The sequence below is a fragment of the Aethalodelphis obliquidens genome, unplaced genomic scaffold (assembly GCF_003676395.1).
Source record: "Aethalodelphis obliquidens isolate GAN/ISIS:26980383/991018 unplaced genomic scaffold, ASM367639v1 scaffold14, whole genome shotgun sequence".
Classification (NCBI taxonomy): domain Eukaryota; kingdom Metazoa; phylum Chordata; class Mammalia; order Artiodactyla; family Delphinidae; genus Aethalodelphis; species Aethalodelphis obliquidens.
In genome coordinates, this window is record NW_020837958.1 from 451,017 (window position 1) to 471,523 (window position 20,507).

Here is a 20,507-nt window from a genome sequence, read left to right on the forward strand (position 1 = left end):
GTGTGTGTGTGTGTGTGTGTGTGTGTGTGTGTGTGTGTGTGTGTGTGTCCCTTGAGGGGAATCAGGACCCTGCCCCAAGGCTGCACTGTTGTTTCTCTTGACTGCTCCTCCCTTGTCCTGCATCCCCTCCCTTCTAATTGACAACTGTTTGAACCTGCCCAGCTGGAACTCAGGGAAGGTCTTGGAGGCTGAATGAAGTCTATTTCCTAATCAAAGAAATGGGGGACACAGAAAGGCTTTTGTGCTCAGAAGCCCCACAGAGTCCTGTTCCATATCACCTTTTACTCTTTCTTAGTATGCTATTGCATGTTGATAGAATATATTCCCTGGTCACATGCTGAGAAACAGTATCTGGGTGGTTTTTTTTTTTTTTTTTTTTTTTTTTTGTGGTACGCGGGCCTCTGACTGTTGTGGCCTCTCCCGTTGCGGAGCACAGGCTCCGGACGCACAGGGTCAGCGGCCATGGCTCACGGGCCTAGCCGCTCCACGGCATGTGGGATCTTCCCGGACCGGGGCACAAATCCGTGTCCCCTGCATCGGCAGGCAGACTCTCAACCACTGCGCCACCAGGGGAGCCCTGCGTGGTATTTTTGAGTCTTTGTTGGCCTGAACATTTCCTTTCTTTAATACCCTTAGACTTAATTGAATTCTAAAGACATATAGAGTTTGAACCAGAAAATGTTTTTTACCCAGAATCATTCACTCCATTTTCTTCCAGCGTCTAGATTTCATTTTGAGAATTTCACCCTAATTTTTAATTCCAGATATTTGTATGTGCCATGCATTTTCTCTCTGAAAACTTTTATAATGCCTTTTAATCCATAGAGGTAAGACATACCTAATGTTAAGATTTACTGTAAATCATATGCATTAATTTTACTGGATGGCCAGTAACCATTTTCAAACTAGAGAGCCATGTGCTTTGTTTTAAAAAATGTTCCCATGGCAGTGAAATAAGTCAGACAAATACTGTATGATACCACTTATATGTGGAATCTAAAAACTACAACAAATTAGTGAATAAAACAAAAAAGAAGCAGACACAGATGTAGACAACAAACTAGTGGTTACCAGTATGGGGAGGGGGGCAATGCAGTGGGGGGAGAGTGGAAGGTACAAACTGCTGGGTGTAAGACAGGCTCACGAATGTATTGTACAGCATGGGAAATACAGCCAATATTTTGTAATAACTGTAAGTAACCTTTAAAAATTTTATAAAATATTTAAAACTTTTAAAAAATAAATTTATTTCTTAATTTAATTTTAAAAAGAAACAATTGGAAAAAAATTCCCATGTTTTCTTTTTGGATAAGTTCCTCATAAACTTTTGTTTAATTTTTGTGAACATCTTATTAGGGAGATGGCAGGCATCCAGAATTTGCCTCTTCCATGTTCTTCTTGCATTCAGAATATACCCATCCATCCCAATAGCCTTAATTTGTTTCAGGACTAAGTCCAAAGTCTCATCTAAATATCCTCTGAATCAGATATGGTTGAGACAATTCATTCTGAGGCAAATGCCTAAATTAATGACTCAGATTCTTCTTTAATCAGTATCAAATTGTTGCCATTTACATAACCCCTTATTTGGTTGGGGTTTTATTTTAAACACTTGACTAAATGCATCATCGTTCAATGAAAATAGGAACAAAATAATTCTACAACTTATAATTTTATTTCTGAATTTTTAGCACAATGACAAAGCACATGGTAGGAACACTATATTTATTGAATGAGTTAATGAATGAGTGATAACCAAACATGGATCAGTCAATCACTTCTCCCATGTCCCCAGCTTACTGGTAAACTTGGAGGAAAATGCCTGGACTCAGTACACAAATTACAGATTGTAAACTCCAAGGTCTTCTCAAACTGCTAATTCATCAGAGACAATAGGTCTTCATAGAGATTTTTCAGAGGATTCTCTTTGGAGAAAGGTTCACCAGGAACATTCAAAGAGCAATAAAAAATGTTATATTTTTTAAATATCAAGGCATCATTCTCTGTCTCTCTCAGTGACCCCTTAAGTGTTCCAGTTGCTCCCTTTAGCATTCTCTGATTTTATTTTTTCCTCTATTGTTTTTTAGCTCTTACATTTTTGTCACAATCAAATTATGAGTAATGTATTTTTTTTTCTTTCTGAGATATTTCTAAAATATCCCCTCCCTAAGCAATGTCAAAATATTGATTTCAGGATTCCAACTATTCTAAACCACACTATACTGCTTTCCTGTCCCCAGCCTACCCAAGATAAAACCTGGGCTTGACAGGACTTTGGTAAGACTCAATGAAGAAAAGATAAGTAGAAGCACATTGCAACCTATAAAATAATCATTTTAAAAATTGGCTTCCCTGGTGGCGCAGTGGTTGAGAGTCCGCCTGCCGATGCAGGGGACACGGGTTCGTGCCCCGGTCCGGGAAGATCCCACATGCCGCAGAGTGGCTGCGCCTGTGAGCCATGGCCGCTGAGCCTGCGCGTCCAGAGCCTGTGCTCCGCAACGGGAGAGGCCACAGCAGTGAGAGGCCCGCGTACCGCAAAAAAAAAAAAAAAAAAAAAATGTGAGGACACAAACTCGCATGAGTAGTATCAGCAAACAGGAGGATTAGGAGTAAGTCAGTAAATAACAGTTCATAAATCATCATGGGGAAAATGGACAAATTTGGAGGAAAATATTAATTTCTCAGTTGACCACAGAAGAGGGAGAACACCTAAACATGAACAAAAAATACTTTGAAAAGGTTATTAAAGAACTTACCTTTTAAAATACCATACTCAAATAAATTTAAAAGTGAAGCCATTCAAAACTTCAATGAGTCATTATTTGAAAATCCCACAGAAAATTGTAAATCTCTCAAGTTAGTTTCATTATGCAAGATGTGAATAAAATTTTTAAAAAATGTAATCTCTCTGGGGAATGTAACAGTAGTAGTACATAATATGCAGTTTTAATTGCTCATCAAATATTAATTTATGTGATCCTTACACCAACCCTTTAAGACTGATACTACCACTATCCTCATTTCAGTGATGAGAAAATTGAAACACAACGAGGTTATCTAATTTGTCCCTTCATTACAGGGCTACTAAGTGGCAGAACCAAGATTCAAGTGAAGGCAGCATGGTACCTGATGTATATTTTCTCTACATTTTAGATTGTCGAAATATTTTATAATTACACATAATTTTTAAAATTTTATTTATTTATTTTTTGCTGCATTGGGTCTTCGTTGCTGTGCGTGGGCTTTCTCTAATTTTTAAAGGCATACACTTGAGGAAGCTTCTTTGTAAATGCATAAGCCCTGTTGCTGAGAAGACTGACAATCCTTGAGTAATGGGTCATTAGCGAATAAATTGATTGAGAGAAAAACAAGTCCAACTAGTGCAACAGTAGCATTAGCGATGTTCATCCCAAAATTGCTTTCCATCTAAAAAAGAAACAGAAATTTCCATTAATATAGGCAGCACCTACTTCATTCCTTTGGCTGCAGTCATTTAAATAAATAGCCATTGAAAGTGGTTTACACACCCAGCTATAACCTAGGCTGGTCCTGGAAAAACATCAGTAAACAAAGATTCCCCACCCTCATGGAGCTTACGTTCTAGTAGCAAAGACAAAGAAGACAATTACGCATACTAACAGGTAAATTATATAGCATTTTTAAAAGCGATTAAGTGCTATGGAATAATGGAAGTAATGAGGACCAGGAAATCCAGAGAGAGGAGTGGAGTTTGTGATGTTAAATAGAAATGACCCCTGGGGAGAGGTGTTAAGGAGCTGAGGGAGTTAGTCCCCCCAGGACATCTGGGGGGCATGTCCTTGCAGTCAGTTCAAAGGCCTGAGGCCAGAGTGTTCCAGGTGTGGTCCAGGGAAGCAAGGGGGTAGGGTGTTGGAGGGGAGTGACCAAAACAAACAGCATTAGAAAATGAAGGTGGAAAATGAACAGAGGGCCAGATCACATAAGGCCCCCGGGTCACACAACGGACTTCTGTTCTTGCTCCAAGGAAAACATAGAGCCACTAGAGGATTTTGAGCAAAGTGGCAACACAATTTGATTTCTATTTTAAAAGGAACACTGATATCTCAAGAGAGTCTAGTTAGAGAGGGCCGAGGGTAGAAGCGAGGAGCCCAGTTAAGAGAGATGGTGGAGATTAGATGAGGTGTTATCAGTAGAAAGATGAGAAAATGTCAAACTCAGATATACGTCGAATGTAGGGCCAACAGGATTGGCTGACAAACTGGATTCAAGATTGTCAAAGGAAGAAGAACCTAAGCCAGTTCTAAGGTTTGAGGCCTGGCAATGTGGAAGGATGGGGTTCCCATCAGCTGACGTGAGGACAGTGGATGGAGATGGTTTGAGGAGGAAGATTAGGGGTTGAGTTTTGAACTTTTTAGGACTCTAAGCAATTATGTGTGCCAGTCTGATGTTCAGCAGAGAGATGTAGGCTGGAAGTGTTTATTTCAGGGTTGTGGGCATATAGATGCCAATCACAGCCATGAGAATGGATGACATCACCAGAGGAGTGAAGAGAGTAGGTGACAAAGAACAGAGCTTTGGGGTGCCCCAACATTAAAGTGTTGGAGAGAAGAAAAGGATCTAGGGCTTCCCTGGTGGTGCAGTGGTTGAGAGTCTGCCTGCCGATGCAGGGGACACGGGTTTGTGCCCCGGTCTGGGAAGATCCCACATGCCGCGGAGTGGCTGGGCCCATGAGCCATGGCCGCTGAGCCTGTGCGTCCGGAGCTTGTGCTCCGCAGCGGGAGAGGCCACAAGAGAGAGGCGGACGTACCGCAAAAAAAAAAAAAAAAAAGAAAAGTATCTAGGAAAGGAGATTGAGAAGGAGGAAAGAAGAAGACAGGAGGAAGAGCGGCTAGTCAAGTTTTCCTGGAATCCAAGTGAAGAAATTATTGGAAGGAGGAGCGAGAGACCAGTGCTGCTAATGGGTCAATTAGATGAAGACTGAGAATTGAGCTCTGTGTTACCAACGTGGAAGTGTTCAGTGATCTTAAAGGGAGCAGTTACAGAAGTGTGATGGGGAAGAAAATGAAGCCTTATTGCAGTGGGTTTAGTTGAAACTGGGTAGATAGGAATTGGAGATAGAGTGTAGAGCATTCCTTTAAGGAGTTTAGCTACAGGAGGGAAAATGAATTGTGACTGTAACTTGCAGCAGAAAATAAGGTCAAAATTTTTTTTCTTAGCAGTTATTGGATGCTTATGGGCTGATTAAAAAGATCTAGTAGGAAGAGAATTGGAGTGATGCACTTGCATGGAGAAAAAGAATCTAGTATTCCAGAAGGGGTGCGGGTTTGAAGAAAATCATAGAGGAATCACCTACGGTAAGAGGTTAGAATGAAAAAAATATATCGGTACAGATCTGGCCCATGAAGTAGTTATAGTGGGGGTCTGAAATATCTCCTCCAATGGCTTGAGTTTCTCGGAATAGGAAGCAAGGGAATCAACAGAGAGTAGAGATGAGAAAAAAGGCATTGGCATTTGAGGATAGAGTAGAAATGTGAATGAGCTAGAAAAGTAGTATAAATGGGCAGGTGGTTGAGTGGGAACACGTAATAGAGACTTACTAAGTGTTTAATGAGCACTAAAAATATAGACTACTTAGCTTTCAGCTGTGAAACTAATGGCAGGAGAGTGCCCCCTCAAAATAATTAGAATTAGTTAACTTTAAGAACACACAAATATCAAAAAGCCTTTTTCTAAGCTTCAGATTCATCAGATAATCGTAGTAATCATCCCAGTAATCATATTCACAATCTATATGATTTTCTGAAGATCTACCACCTGAATGCCTTAGGAAAAGAAAATTAATTTTCTTGCACATTAAATGACACTCAGGGTCTCAGCTGGATTCACCAACCTCAACTCTCTTACTGTTAATGGATGACTTATTTCTACTCCTATGACCATAGAAAAAGAAGAACTTCCACTTACCAGTGTTTTTACGGGTTTTTTTCCCAACTACGACAGATAAGGTTCCTGAAACAATAAACTGCTTGAAAATAGGAAGTGAAGCAGATAAAGGAATGTTAAGTCTCAACCATCTTTTCTTGATCTTTCCTTGGTTAGCAGATACCTAGCGGTACTTGTACAAACTTCCTTTTCAAATTCACATTCTAGAACACAAAATTATACTTGACTTTGCTCACCATTTTATACAGATAAAATTTTAAATGAGTCTAAATTTTGAATAAATGTATAAGATTTTCATTTTGTTTTGTTCTTGGCCTTTTACAGGTTTATATGGGTGTGCATACTTTATCATATAATAAATACACATATTCAGTGTAATTAATTATCTTTATGCTTATGTTTATATTAAAAGTAAATACTATTTATTTACATACATAAGCATATTTAATACCATTCTCACCCAAGCTCCAGATATGGGTTTGATTTATTGGACTAGGTGTTCTAAAAGACCTTTTATACATCTAAGTATCTCTCTGGACATATCCACTAATTTTTTTTTGCAAGTTATTTAAAACTTCGTTTTTTTTAATTTTTGAATTTTATTATTTTTTTTTATACAGCAGGTTTTTATTAGTCATCAGTTTTATACACATCAGTGTATACATGTCAATCCCAATCACCCAATTCATCACACCACCACCACCACCACCCCCCGCCACTTTCCCCCCTTGGTGTCCATACGCTAGTTCTCTACATCTGTGTCTCACTTTCTGCCCTGCAAACCGGTTCATCTACCATTTTTCTAGGTTCCACATATATGTGTTAATATACGATATTTGTTTTTCTCTTTCTGACTTACTTCACTCTGTATGACAGTCTCTAGATCCATCCACGTATCAACAAATGACCCAATTTCGTTCCTTTCTATGGCTGAGTAATAGTCCATTGTATATATGTACCACATCTTCTTTATCCATTAGTCTGTCAGCGGGCATGTAGGTTGCTTCCATGACCTGGCTATTGTAAGTAGTGCTGCAATGAACATTGGGGTGCATATGTCTTTTGGAATTATGGTTTTCTCTGGGTATATGCCCAGTAGTGGGATTGCTGGATCAGGTGGTAATTTTATTTTTAGTTTTTTAAGGAACCTCCATACTGTTCTCCATAGTGGCTGTATCAATTTACATTCCCACCAACAGTGCAAGAGGGTTCCCTTTTCTCCACACCCTCTCCAGCATTTGTTGTTTGTAGATTTTCTGATGACGCCTGTTCTAACTGCTGAGAGGTGGTACCTCATTGTAGTTTTGATTTGCATTTCTCTAATAATTAGTGATGTTGAGCAGCTTTTCATGTGCTTCTTGGCCATCTGTATGTCTTCTTTGGAAAATGTCTACTTAGGTCTTCTGCCCATATTTGAATTGGGTTGTTTGCTTTTTAATATTGAGCTGCATGAGCTGTTTATATATTTTGCAGATTAACCCTTTGTCCATTGATTCATTGGCAAATATTTTCTCCCATTCTGAGGGTTGTCTTTTCGTCTTGTTTATGGTTTCCTTTGCTGTGCAAAAGCTTTGAAGTTTCATTACATCCCATTTGTTCATTTTTGTTTTTATTTCCATTACTCTAGGAGATAGATCAAAAAATATCTTGCTGTGATTTATGTCAAAGAGTGTTCTTCCTATGTTTTCCTCTCAGAGTTTTATAGTGCCCGGTCTTACATTTAGGTTTCTAATCCATTTTGAGTTTATTTTTGTGTATGGTGTTAGGGAGTGTTCTAATTTCATTCTTTTACATGCAGCTGTCCAGTTTTCCCATCACCACTTACTGAAGAGACAGTCTTTTCTCCATTGTATATCCTTGCCCCCTTTGTCATAGATTAGTTGACCACAGGTGCATGGGTTTATCTCTGGGCTTTCTATCCTGTTCCATTGATCTGTATTTCTGTTTTTGTGCCAGTACTATAGTGTCTTGATTGCTGTAGCTTTGTAGTATAGTCTGAAGTCACGGAGTCTGATTCCTCCAGCTCCATTTATTTCCCTCAAGACTGCTTTGGCTATTCAGGGTTTTTTGTGTCTCCATACAAATTTTAAGATTTTCTGTTCTAGTTCCGTAAAAAATGCCATTGGTAATTTGATAGGGATTGCATTGAATCTGTAGATTGCTTTAGGTAGTATAGTCATGTTTACAATATTGATTCTTGCAATCCAAGAACATGGTATATCTCTCCATCTGTTGGTATCATCTTTAATTTCTTTCATCAGTGTCTTTTAGTTTTCTGCATACAGGTCTTTTGTCTCCCTAGGTAGGTTTATTCTTAGGTACTTTAGTCTTTGTGTTGCCATGGTAAATGGGAGCGTTTCCTTAATTTCTCTTTCAGAATTTTCATCATTAGTGTATAGGAATGAAGAGTTTCCTGTGCATTAATTTTGTATCCTGCAACTTTACCAAATTCATTGATTAGCTCTAGTAGTTTTCTGGTGGCATCTTTAGGATTCTCTATGTATAGCATCATGTATTCTGCAAACAGTGACAGTTTTAATTCTTCTTTTCTGATTTGGATTCCTCTTATTTCTTTTTCTTCTCTGATTGCCATGGCTAGGACTTCCAAAACTATGTTGAATAATAGTGGTGAGAGTGGACATCCTTGTCTTGTTCCTGATCTTAGAGGAAATGCTTTCAGTTTTTCCCCATTGAAAATGATGTTTGCTGTGGGTTTTTCATATATGGCCTTTATTATGTTGAGGTAGGTTCCCTCTATGCCCACTTTCTGGAGATTTTTTTAATCATAAATGGGTGTTGAATTTTGTCAAAAGCTTTTTCTGCATCCATTGAGATGATCATATGGTTTTTATTCTTCAATTTGTTAATATGGTGTATCACATTGATTTGCATGTATTGAAGAATCCTTGCATCCCCGGGATAAATCCCATTTGATCATGGTGTATGATCTTTTTAATGTGTTGTTGGGTTCTGTTTGCTAGTATTTTGTTGAGAATTTTTGCATCTATATTCATTCAAGTGATATTGGTCTGTAATTTTCTTTTTTTGTAGTATCTTTGTCTGGTTTTGGTATAAGGGTGATGGTGGCCTCATACAATGAGTTTGGGAGTGTTCCTTCCTCTGCAATTATTTAGAAGAGTTTGAGAAGGATGGGTGTTAGCTCGTCTCTAAATGTTTGATAGAATTCACCTGTGAAGCCATCTGGTCCTGGACTTTTGTTTGTTAGAAGATTTTTCATATCAATTTCATTACTTGTGATTGGTCTGTTCATATTTTCTATTTCTTCTTGGTTCAGTCTTGGAAGGTTATACCTTTCTAAGATTTTGTCCATTTCTTCCAGGTTGTCCATTTTATCGGCATAGAGTTGCTTGTAGTAGTCTCTTAGGACGCTTTGTATATCTATGGTGTCTGTTGTAACTTCTCCTTTTTCATTTCTAGTTTTATCAATTTGAGTCCTCTCTCTCTTTTTCTTGATGAGTCTGGCTAATGGATTATCAATTTTGTATATCTTCTTAAAGAACCAGCTCGTAGTTTTATTGATCTTTGCTATTGTTTTCTTTGTTTCTATTTCATTTATTTCTGCTCTGATCTTTATGATTTCTTTCCTTCTGCTAACTTTGGGTTTTGTTTGTTCTTCTTTCTCTAGTTCCTTTAGGTGTGAGGTTAGATTGTTTATTTGAGATTTTTCTTGTTTCTTGAGGTAGGCTTGCATAGCTATAAACTTCCCTCTTAGAACTGCTTTTGCTGCACCCCATAGGTTTTGAATCGTCGTGTTTTCATTGTCATTTGTCTCTAGGTATTTTTGATTTCCTCTTTGATTTCTTCAGTGATCTCTTGGTTACTTAGTAATGTATTGTTTAGCCTCCATGTGTTTGTGTTTTTTATGTCTTTTTCCTGTAATTGATTTCTAATCTCATAGCGTTGTGGTCAGAAAAGATGCTTGATATGATTTCAATTTTCTTAAATTTACTGAGGCTTGATTTGTGACCCAAGATGTGATCTGTCCTGGAGAATGTTCCGTGTGCACTTGAGAAGAAAGTGTAACTAACCTTCTGTTTTTGGATGGAATGTCCTATAAATATCAATTACATCTATCTGGTCTACTGTGTCATTTAAAGCTTGTGTTTCCTCATTAATTTTCTGTTTGGATGATATGTCCATTGGTGTAAGTGAGGTGTTAAAGTCCCCCACTATTATTGTGTTATTGTCGATTTCCTCTTTTAGAGCTGTTAGCAGTTGCCTTATGTATTGAGGTGCTCCTATGTTGGGTATATATATATTTATAGTTGTTATATCTTCTTCTTGGATCGATCCCTTGATCATTATGTAGTGCCCTTCCTTGTCTCTTGTAACATTCTTTATTTTAAAGTCTATTTTATCTGATATGAGTATTGCTATTCCAGCTTTCTTTTGATTTCCATTTGCATGGGATAACTTTTTCCATCCCCTCACTTTCAGTCTGTATGTGTCCCTATGTCTGAAGTGGGTCTCTTGTAGACAGCATATATATGGGTCTTTTTCTTGTATCCATTCAGCAAGCCTGTGTCTTTTGCTTGGTGCATTTAATCCATTGATGTTTCAGGTAATTATCAATATGTATGTTCCTATGGCCATTTTCTTAATTGTTTTGGGTTTGTTTTTGTTAGGTCTTCTTTCTTCTCTTGTGTTTCCCACTTAGAGAAGTTCCTTTGGCATTTGTTGTAGAGCTGGTTTGGTGGTGCTGAATTCTCTTAGCTTTTGCTTGTCTGTAAAGGTTTTGATTTCTCCATCAAATCTGAATGAGATCCTTGCTGGGTTAGAGTAATCATCACTTTAAGTATATCACTTAAAGTGATATCATCACTTTAAGTATATCATGCCACTCCCTTCTGGCTTGTAGAGTTTCTGCTGAGAAATCAGCTGTTAACCTTATGGTTTTTCCCTTGCTGCTTTCAATAATTTTTCTTTGTCTTTAAATTTTGCCAGTTTGATTACTGTGTGTCTTGGCATGTTTCTCCTTGGGTTTATCCTGTATGGAACTCTGTGCTTCCTGGACTTGGGTGGCTATTTCCTTTCCCATGTTAGGGAAGTTTTCGACTATAATCTCTTCAAATATTTTCTCGGGTCCTTTCTCTCTCTCTTCTCCTTCTGGGACCCCTATAATGCGAATGTTTTTGTGTTTAATGTTGCCCCAGAGGTCTCTTACACTGTCTTCATTTCTTTTCATTCTTTTTTCTTTATTCTGTTCCGCAGCAGTGAATTCCACCGTTCTGTCTTCCAGGTCACTTATCCGTTCTTCTGCCTCAGTTATTCTGTTATTGATTCCTTCTAGTGTAGTTTTCATTTCAGTTATTGTATTGTTCATCTCTGTTTGTTTGTTCTTTAATTCTTCTAGGTCTTTGTTACACATTTCTTGCATCTTCTCAATCTTTGCCTCCATTAGTTTTCCAAGGTCCTGGATCACCTTCACTATCATTATTCTGAATTCTTCTTCTGGAAGGTTGCCTATCTCCATTTAGTTGTTTTTCTGGGGTTTTATCTTGTTCCTTCATCTGGTACATAGCCCTCTGCCTTTTCATCTTGTCTATCTTTCTGTGAATGTGGTTTTTGTTCCACAGGCTGCAGGATTGTAGTTCTTCTTGCTTCTGCTGTCTGCCCTCTGGTGGATGCGGCTCTCTAAGGGTGCAAACTTGTGCAAGTTTCCTGATGGGAGGGACTGGTGGTGGGTAGAGCTGGGTGTTGCTCTGGTGGGCAGAGCTCAGTAAAACTTTAATCCGCTTGACTGCTCATGGGTGGGGCTGGGTTCCCTCCCTGTTGATTGTTTGGCCCGAGGCAACCCAACACTGGAGCCTACCTGGGCTCTTTGGTGGGGCTAATGGCAGACTCTGAGAGGGCTCACGCCATGAGTACTTCCCAGAACTTCTGCTGCCAGTGTCCTTGTCCCCACGGTGAGCCACATACACCCCCCGCCTCTGCAGTAGACCCTCCAACACTAGCAGGTAGGTCTGGTGCAGTCTCTATGGGGTCACTGCTCCTTCCCCTGGGTCCTGATGCGCACACTACTTTGTGTGTGCCCTCCAAGAGTGGAGTCTCTGTTTCCCCCAGTCCTGTTGACATCCTGCAATCAAATACCACTAGCCTTCAAGGTCTGATTCTCTAGGAATTCCTCGTCCCCATTGCTGGACCCCCAAGTTGGGAAGCCTGACGTGGGACTCAGAACCTTCCCTCCAGTGGGTGGACATCTGTGGTATAAGTGTTCTCCAGTCTGTGAGTCACCCACCCAGCAGTTATGGGATTTGATTTTACTGTGATTGAGCCCCTCTTACCATTTCATTGTGGCTTCTCCTTTCTCTTTGGATGTGGGGTATCTTTTTTGGTGAGTTCCAGTGTCCTCCTGTCGATGATTGTCCAGCAGCTAGTTGTGATTCTGGTTTTCTTACAAGAGGGAGTGAGAGCACGTCCTTCTCCTCCGCCCTCTTGGTTCAGTATACATATCCACTAATTTCTAAGTTATTATTTTGACCTGCTATTAGTTCCATGACTCTAATTTTGATAAATGGAACTCTCTACATGTTCATGGCTCTCTCAAAACTTCATTCTACTTTTTAATTCATAAGTCTCACAATCGTTTACCAAGCCACCCCTAAAATTTGAGAGAAAATTTGCCAAAATACATTTCTAGCGGTGGAATCTAAGAAATTACCTACGGTCAGTGAAATTTGAATACTCACAGATATAGCGCTCCATATCTGATAGCCTGTATAAACGATCAAGAAAAATATGTAATTGGATGGATGGGGCAAGTTTTGTAAGGAACCCATAAAAACACCCAGAGACAGAATTATTGCTCCATTCAGGATCTGGATAGCCTGTAAGAAGCAAAAAAAGAGAATGCATAAATGGTCCGATACTAGTGTACATTGAGAAGAGACCATTTTATTTATTTATTTTTCTTTGCCTTTATGGTTTTATTACAGGATGTTGAATATAGTTCCCTGTGTTATACAGTGGGACCTTGTTGTTCATCCATTCTATATATGATAGTTTGTATCTGCTAATCCCAAACTCCCAATCCAACCCGCCCCTACCACCCTCCCCCTTGGCAACCACAAATCTATTCTCTAAGTCTGTGAGTCTGTTTCTCTTTCGTAGATAAGTTCATTTGTGTCATGTTTTAGATTCTACATATAAGTGATATCATATGGTATTTGGAGAAGAGATCATTTTAATTTTCCTTAGAAAGGAGATATCAGTTCTTGAAATAGTCAAAAAAACGAAGCCTAAATTAACTGGGCAAAAGCCTACTCTGGGAGGTTTCTGTTCCCTGGATTCCCACCGATTCCAGTGGCAACATTTCATCCTCCCCTTTCCCCCCTACTTCTGCCCATTCTCACAAACTCCTTTCAGAAAGTGGCAGAAGAGTGAAGGAGTTACGGCTGATAACGTAGACTGGGTGGAACTGTCTTCCCAGCATACTTTGGGGCCATAATATGATGAAGACCATTCTCCAGTGTTGATAGGATGTCTCCCACCATGAGATTATGCCTCTGAATTTCTACTCCTCAGGTCTAAAATATGCCCCAGTCTTTTCTTAAAGGAACAACATTATTGATTCAGTGATGAGTAACTCGAGACATATTCTTTAAGGTCCAATATTTTTTAAGTCATTATATTATATAGTACTGTATGGAAGATACCTTTCTGGATAGCAATACAGCACAATGGAAAAAGTTTAAGAACCATGGAGGAGCCAGTTGCAAATCCAAAGCTGACCAGTTACTAGTTGTATGACCTAGTAGTGGGGATCTCAGTTTTCACATGTGTAAAATGGAAATAATTTTAATTTCATATTAACATTGCAAAGTCCAGGCTCAAAAACTATCCCTTGGGAAATAGGTACATATTTTAGATAGAATATCTAATATGCTAAAAGGTATGTAATGTGGGGAGCATTGCTCCTTCATCATCAGAGAATTACTTGGTTCTTTCTCCAGCTTCTTTCCTCACCACTCCCTAGCTCAGAGCTCAGTACAGCCTTTTTGTTCTTTCAATCCTCCCAAACTCTCAGAAGTCTTGAATCTTCATCAGTACTATTCCCATCTCCTTGAAACACATTTCCCCTCAAGCTCCACCTGAATAATTTCTGCTCTTCTTCCAGCCTGAATCTCAGCGCACAGGTCATACTTTGATAAAGGAAGACTTTTTTGATCCTGGCCAAGTCTGGATGAAGCACCCCTTTTAGACACTCTCAGAATTTTCCCTTGTCATACACTTATCAGTCTGAGCCTCAACTGACTGGATACTTAACTGTATCTCTCTGTCTTCTCAGCGTTGAAATACCAGTCTGTCATGGGGTGGGCACTCAGTTAGTACACGTCAAGTAAATAATAAATAAACTTTTGGTCCAGCCTGATGTAGTCACGTCTTATGGATGAGAATAGAAAATATGTTTGCAAGGATTGGAACCCCTCATACAGAGAAACTCCAGAGCAGTTCTGGAGGGAGAAAATCTATTCTAAGCACTTTTTTTTTTAATTGAAGTATAGTTGATGTACAATGTTGTGTTAGTTTCATGTGAACAGAAAAGTGAGTCAGTTATATACACGTAGACAACTATTTTTTTCAGATTCTTTTCCCTTATAGGTTATTACAAAATATTCAGTAGAGTTCCCTGTGCTATACAGTAGGTCCTTGCTGGTTATCTATTTATTCTAACCACATTATTTAGTCTGACTTTCTAAAATAACCATAAATATCAGGGAGAATTTTCAGCCTCCAGGTAAAATCAACTGTGTTCTACAATTTGGTCAATTTAGCTTTCTTTCTTTTTTTTTTTTTTTAAATGAGAGAAGTGTGGGTTTCCTAAGAACCCCTCAGGCAAGTTCACCCATCTAGCTCTTAGCGTGGTTCAGACATTGTTCTAAGTGTTACTCATGTTCACCAATTTACCTCTCACAATATCCATATGAAAGGGGCTACTGTTATGATGCTTTCATTTTACAGACAAGGAAGCTGAACATCAGAGGAGTTAAGTACCTTGCCCAAGGCCGCACAGCCAGAAATTTGAGGAGCTAGGGATCAGAAACTGTCATCTGGCTCGAGTATCATTTCTGTCCCTCTGAGCTTGTGCAGAAATTCACTCACCAAATCCCACACCTCAGGTATATGAAGACCATCCCTCATTACTAGAGCTGGTGGCCAAAGTTGGGTGCAGCCATTTGCATTTAATATATCTAAGGGGTGTGTATCTGTGTATCCATGCCCACATTCTCCAAAGCAATAACTACGTAATATCAAAGTAACATCAAATTCTAAGGAGAAGCATCCTCATACTAAATGTTCCAAATCTCTAGTCAACAGCCAAACAAAAAAGTCTGCAGACATTCTCAGTGGCCCACGGGGTGGCACCTTTGACAGACAATAATGAAAGGGGGCTTTCTGTGGAGAGAGAATCTCGAGGATGTATCTTGGAGGCTTCAGGCATTGGCCAAATTCTATCCTCTCAAACCCATTTGGTTGCAAGCAGGAGCCACTCAGTAAGGATCACTTATGGTGTCTTTTCTGGAAGACAGCAGCCTCTTTTGGCTCAGGCTTGATGTATCTTTGCCTTAGAGGCGTCAGTGAAAATGTTTTCTTGGTGGCCTGCAGAGCGTGCTAACCACATCTGGGTCTGCGGCCTCTCGAGTTCACTGTGCTCTCCCAAAGGTTGAGTGTCGATTAGGAAACTGGTGTCAGGAGTAACTGTCTTCTGGCTTTGAGATGTTGCTTAATACATTGTTAGGACAAGAAATACAAGCGGAAATATGGGGAGATGGGTGGGAAAGGGTTGAGGAATGGAGGTAGTTATTTGCATGGTAAGAAGAGACAAAGTCGGATTATAGGAGTAGCGTCTGGAGGAGGGAGGGTGGTTAGGTTCATTGTCGCATTCAATTCACGCAGTCTTAGAAAGGCTAATTAATTCGCCGACAACATAAAGATGATGCAAATTGTAGTTTAAATGCATTTAATGATTACCATGTACGAGTCACCATTGTAAATGCTTCCCATGTATTCACTCCTTTCTTCCTCGTAATACCTAGCTCTTCTAGGTATAACCATTAACCCAATTTTATATAGAAAAGTATGGCATAGAAATGTTAACCAGCTTTCCCAACATCACACGGTAAACAGTCAAGCTGCGTGCAAAACTCAGGTTCTGGGTCAGGTGAAGTGACAGTCAGGCCTGTTCCCCCAGTGGGACTTTAATTGCGCCTCCTTTCGCTTTCAGAAGTGTCGCTGTTTAGAAGATAAATGGTACAGTCATCCTAAATAAATAAGGTCCTGAAATAGGTGACGGAAAAATCAGAGGAAAGAGGCGGGGAGTAAGGAAAGAGATAACAGGCGAAGATTCAAACCGCAATCCTTAGAGAGGTCCCAGGCAGGACCTGAGGGGGAGGCCCAGAACTGGGGCGCAGTCCCTGATCCGCATGTCAGGTTGGGAAAGTCTATGAGAAAAAGAAGAATGTTCATAGCAAACTAGGCGAAGTTCTAGTTCTAGAAACTGGAGCCTAAGTGGAGACTGGGTCACAGGAAAGAGAAAGGCGGCCAGATGCCATAACCGAGAGACAGCTTGGGAAGGGGGATTGTGAAGTCTGGGGCACCGAATATAAAGTGAGCAGGGGACCAGCGACCAAGAAAACATAACGTACAGGAGCTCTGTGAACAGGGCTGGCAGCGGAGCCTGGAGCAGGGCCTCTGAAGGAACTATCTGGGAGTGAAAGAAGGGACTGAATACAGAGAAGGCCAAATGGAAATCATAAAGAAATAGCTAAAACGATGGCAGGAAAACTATGACCCTCCCCGCCTCATGTTAGCCAGAGCCATTACAAATAGAATATTGAAGAAGAAAGGAAGGGCAAAAAAGTGCTGAAAGGGAAGGAAAGGAAGAAATATGAGGAAGTAAATCCCCCAAAAGCAGTTCCTGTCAACATACTTGTTTAAATTTAGAGCTGTAGAAAGAAAGAGCTTAGAAAGGAAGTTGCTTAAATAAGGCTTCAGTTATCTCATTTGTAAATTTCAGATCCTAGTACCCACCTCAGGGAACAGTATCAAGGTTGAAGACAGAATGCACGTTGAGGTCTTAGCAACTACGGTCTTCACGTGAACTCAAAATAAATAAATGAAAATGAGAAGCTTCTTCAGTTCTTTAGAGAGAGAATGATTATGAGAAAGTGCTTCCAAAAGAAGATTCGTAAGGATTTCTTCCACTTGCGTGCAATATCCCCTAATTACAAGAGGAAATGTTTTCAAGGAGGCGGGCTAGCTTTTGGTGCTGAAATATCATAATAAATAATCAAGTTCAAAATTTGAGTTGCTGATTTCCAAAAGGAAAAAATAAATCTTTATGTGAGTGGAGTCAGCGTTCTAGCTGTTCATTCACAAGGGACCCATCAGACAATTTGAAAACTGATGTATTTCTCAAGACTTACTTGTCTTAATCCAGTTACTAAATAGCAATGCTTGCATTGTTGGTTTTATCCCTATACCCACGCATGCTGAGGTATACACATACTTACTAAAATTATGCTCTTCTAAGGTAATACCTTTATATGTCTTAATAAGTATATAAACTCTAGTTGAGAAAAAAACCATCAGCCCTAGCATATTTTTTATGTCAGGTTCATTGAAATATAATTTACATGCAGTAGATTTCCTCCTTTTTCAAGTGTACAGTCCTGTGAGTTTTGACTGATGTATAAAGAAATGTAGGGCTTCCCTGGTGGTGCAGTGGTTGGGAGTGCGCCTGCCCATGCTAGGGGACACGGGTTCGTGCCCCGGTCCGGGAGGATCCCACATGCCGCGGAGCGGCTGGGCCCGTGAGCCATGGCCGCTGAGCCTGCGCGTCCAGAGCCTGTGCTCCGCAATGGGAGAGGCCACAACAGTGAGGCCCGCGTACCGCAAAAAAAAAAAAAAAAAGAAATGTAAACAGGACCATCATCAAGCTAAGAGCCACTACCAATTCTTGGAATGTTGAACTTTTCTTTTTTTTTTTTTTTTTTGCTTTATAATTGAACTCTAACTCCACGATGTCACTAAAACTTACTTCCGAAGAAAAAGAATTCCTACTCTCACCTGCCCTGCTCTCCACTTCTCAAGGAAAACAGATGTTTTCGAGAAGAAAATAAATCAGCATTTAAGCATATGTATGACTTAATACTAACTCTTTGATGAGTTCTAATTATACCAAGACAGGCTTTGCCTCTACCAAAACTGCAAGCAATGTGTTGATTACTTGTGTGATTATATTGCGTTCTGTAAGTGTTCTGGGTGTTTATTCCTTCATCACTTACATATAATGAAACAGACAATGAACATATAAACAAAGACTGATACTTCTATGGAGAATCTGGCCAAGCTACCACCTACAGACTTACAAACACATAATATTTAACAACAGAGACATTCTTGCAATTTTATTCATTGTTTATTTCCATTAAGGACTGGAAATGATTTAAGTGACACCTTAACCAAAATAATTATGTTGAAGCTCTGAAATCTTTGCATATTTGATTTTTAACCCTACCAGCTCTCATCATTTATTGCCCAACTCACAGGAGCCAACAAGACATTTTATATGCATTTTCTTTTCCTGGGTGATGGTGGAAGCATTAGGGGATAGGAAGGTTTCATAAAATATCTGTAGATTGAAATATTGAGCTCCTACTGCCTGGGAGGTTGTTAAGACTCATGGCTGACTTTACCTGAGTGAGAAATAAACTTGTGTCCTTTTAAGCCACTGATATTCGAGGCAGTATTATTGTAGCAGAACCTAATCAACACTGTTTGATGCAGGTGAAGAAACAGGTTTATGCTGCTTTATACAACTGGCACAATGAGACTCAAATCTGAGCTCATTTACTCCTAGATTCCAGCTGTTCCAACACAGTCAAGTTACCCTAAACTATTATTCAAGAACACGCCAAAGACCATCATTTCCTCAACTTAAAAGAAAAAAGCACACAAGTTTCCATGAGAAAATAAGAAAAGAAAAAAGCAGTGTGTGGAAGGGAGAGGAACAAAGGGCGTACTCATATATTTTTGAATTAATTATAAAACTGAAGACTTAATTTAAATTCTTATATAGTTTCCATATATTTGAATGAGAGTGAAAAACATTAAATTGAATTCAGTCAAAAAGTAGATCCCATAGTCATATCCCACCCCTTGCTTTCATTTTCTCAAATGCTATTTAAGGTGGTCTTTGATTAATTATCTAGTTACCTTGACATCTCAGCTTATCATGGGCAATGTCCTAGCCTCAATCTTCTCAATTTTAGTAAAATTATTACTATCCATACAATTGCCTGAGCCAGACACCAGGGTGTCGTGCTTGATCGTGATTTATTTCTTACCCTACTTTCAATCCATTTGGAAATTCTTTCTTCCATCTCCAAAGCGTATAGAAAATTGGTCTACATATTTTCTATCTTCTCCACCACAAGCTCCGGCCGTGATAACATCATCACTTGCCTTAATGTCAAATTAAATTCTTACAATGCCCCCTAATTACTGCTCTAATCCGTGTTCATAGGGTAATGAGTGATTTTAAAATACAAATCAAATCATGTCACTCCCTGCTTACAACGCCTGCAATAGCTTCTCATTTCACTGAGAGAAAAACTGTATGTTCCTTCTGGTGGCCTTAAGAGGTTCCCCGTAATGATATAAGTTTTTGTGGACATGGACATTCTCTTTCTTCTTTTGGTAAATGATTAATAAATTCGTTAAAAGATAATGCATAAAGCCCAGTCACAATTAATGGGTACTTTTAGTTTTTGTGAAGGTAAAGTTAGAAGTTGTATAATTAAAAGTTAACAAAATTTAAGAGTAATTAATGTTTAACCACTGATGTGTTTTCCTCTTAAATAAATTATATTTATATAAATTATATTCCCTGTTGTACTCTCTGAGGAAGAGAAGGAAACTAAACTGAACTCTGATTGAACCCCATGAAACTGACATTTTTATCCATCAAAATAAGCACTTCCAAATGTTTTAAAGTAATACATACAAATAATACAGAGAAAAGAGAAATAACTGAATTCATGGTATTTAAGGAAGATGGGAGAGTTTGTGGAATGAAAAATGGGACTGGAGTTGTTCTAGCTTCTATTATTAAATGTTCACATGAATTTAAGACAAACTGCTTCCCCTTTCTAAGCCTCCCTGACATTGCCCATGTAATGGAGTGGCAGGATGAGGGCTCAGGGCCACCCTGCACACTCTTCATTTAGCACAAGAATATTGAAGAAACTTGTTACCTCACGCCCAATAATTTCCTTTGCCTTGAGCAATCACTCATCCTACTCTATATCCTCCCAAATCTGTTGGCATAAAGTAATTTTAGTTCCAGATTCAGAAAAAAGCACTCTCTGTCCATAGCTAAACTTCTTAAGTTTTACTGAGGGCTGTGGAGCTGCTTTAATAGCAATTGTTCTCTAGAAACTAAAGTTCAGCAACTTAAAGCGACGGAGGCAGTAGAGTGGAGTGGTTAACGGCAGACAGATCTGGATCCACATCACCCAGTTTTGTCTTTTTTTTTCCAGCTTTTTTAGAGGTATGATTGA

At 39.2% G+C, this 20,507-nt stretch overlaps 1 protein-coding gene across 1 annotated transcript; it reads right to left on the bottom strand.

The window, feature by feature from the left end:
* Positions 1-2,510: 2,510 nt before the first annotated feature.
* MS4A3 (membrane spanning 4-domains A3) lies at positions 2,511-12,872 on the bottom strand. The gene is made up of 3 exons (XM_027115645.1): positions 12,535-12,872; positions 5,870-5,909; positions 2,511-3,426 (listed from the first exon to the last, which is right to left on the bottom strand). The coding sequence occupies exons 1-3, from the start codon at positions 12,834-12,836 to the stop codon at positions 3,256-3,258; spliced, it is 513 nt and encodes a 170-aa protein (XP_026971446.1). The 5' UTR covers positions 12,837-12,872; the 3' UTR covers positions 2,511-3,255.
* Between the last annotated feature and the right edge of the window lie 7,635 nt (positions 12,873-20,507).

What these genes read in the sequence shown, in the direction of transcription:
- MS4A3 (XM_027115645.1), bottom strand. Translation starts at nt 12,836, where the DNA reads ATGGTCTCTTCTCAATGTACACTAGTATCGGACCATTTATGCATTCTC. An exon ending in CAAATTTTAGGGGTGGCTTG is followed by an intron (nt 5,910 to 12,534) that starts GTAAACGATTGT and finishes CTATGGTCATAG; the next exon opens with GAGTAGAAATAAGTCATCCA. An exon ending in TTAACAGTAAGAGAGTTGAG is followed by an intron (nt 3,427 to 5,869) that starts GTTGGTGAATCC and finishes TTTCTTTTTTAG; the next exon opens with ATGGAAAGCAATTTTGGGAT.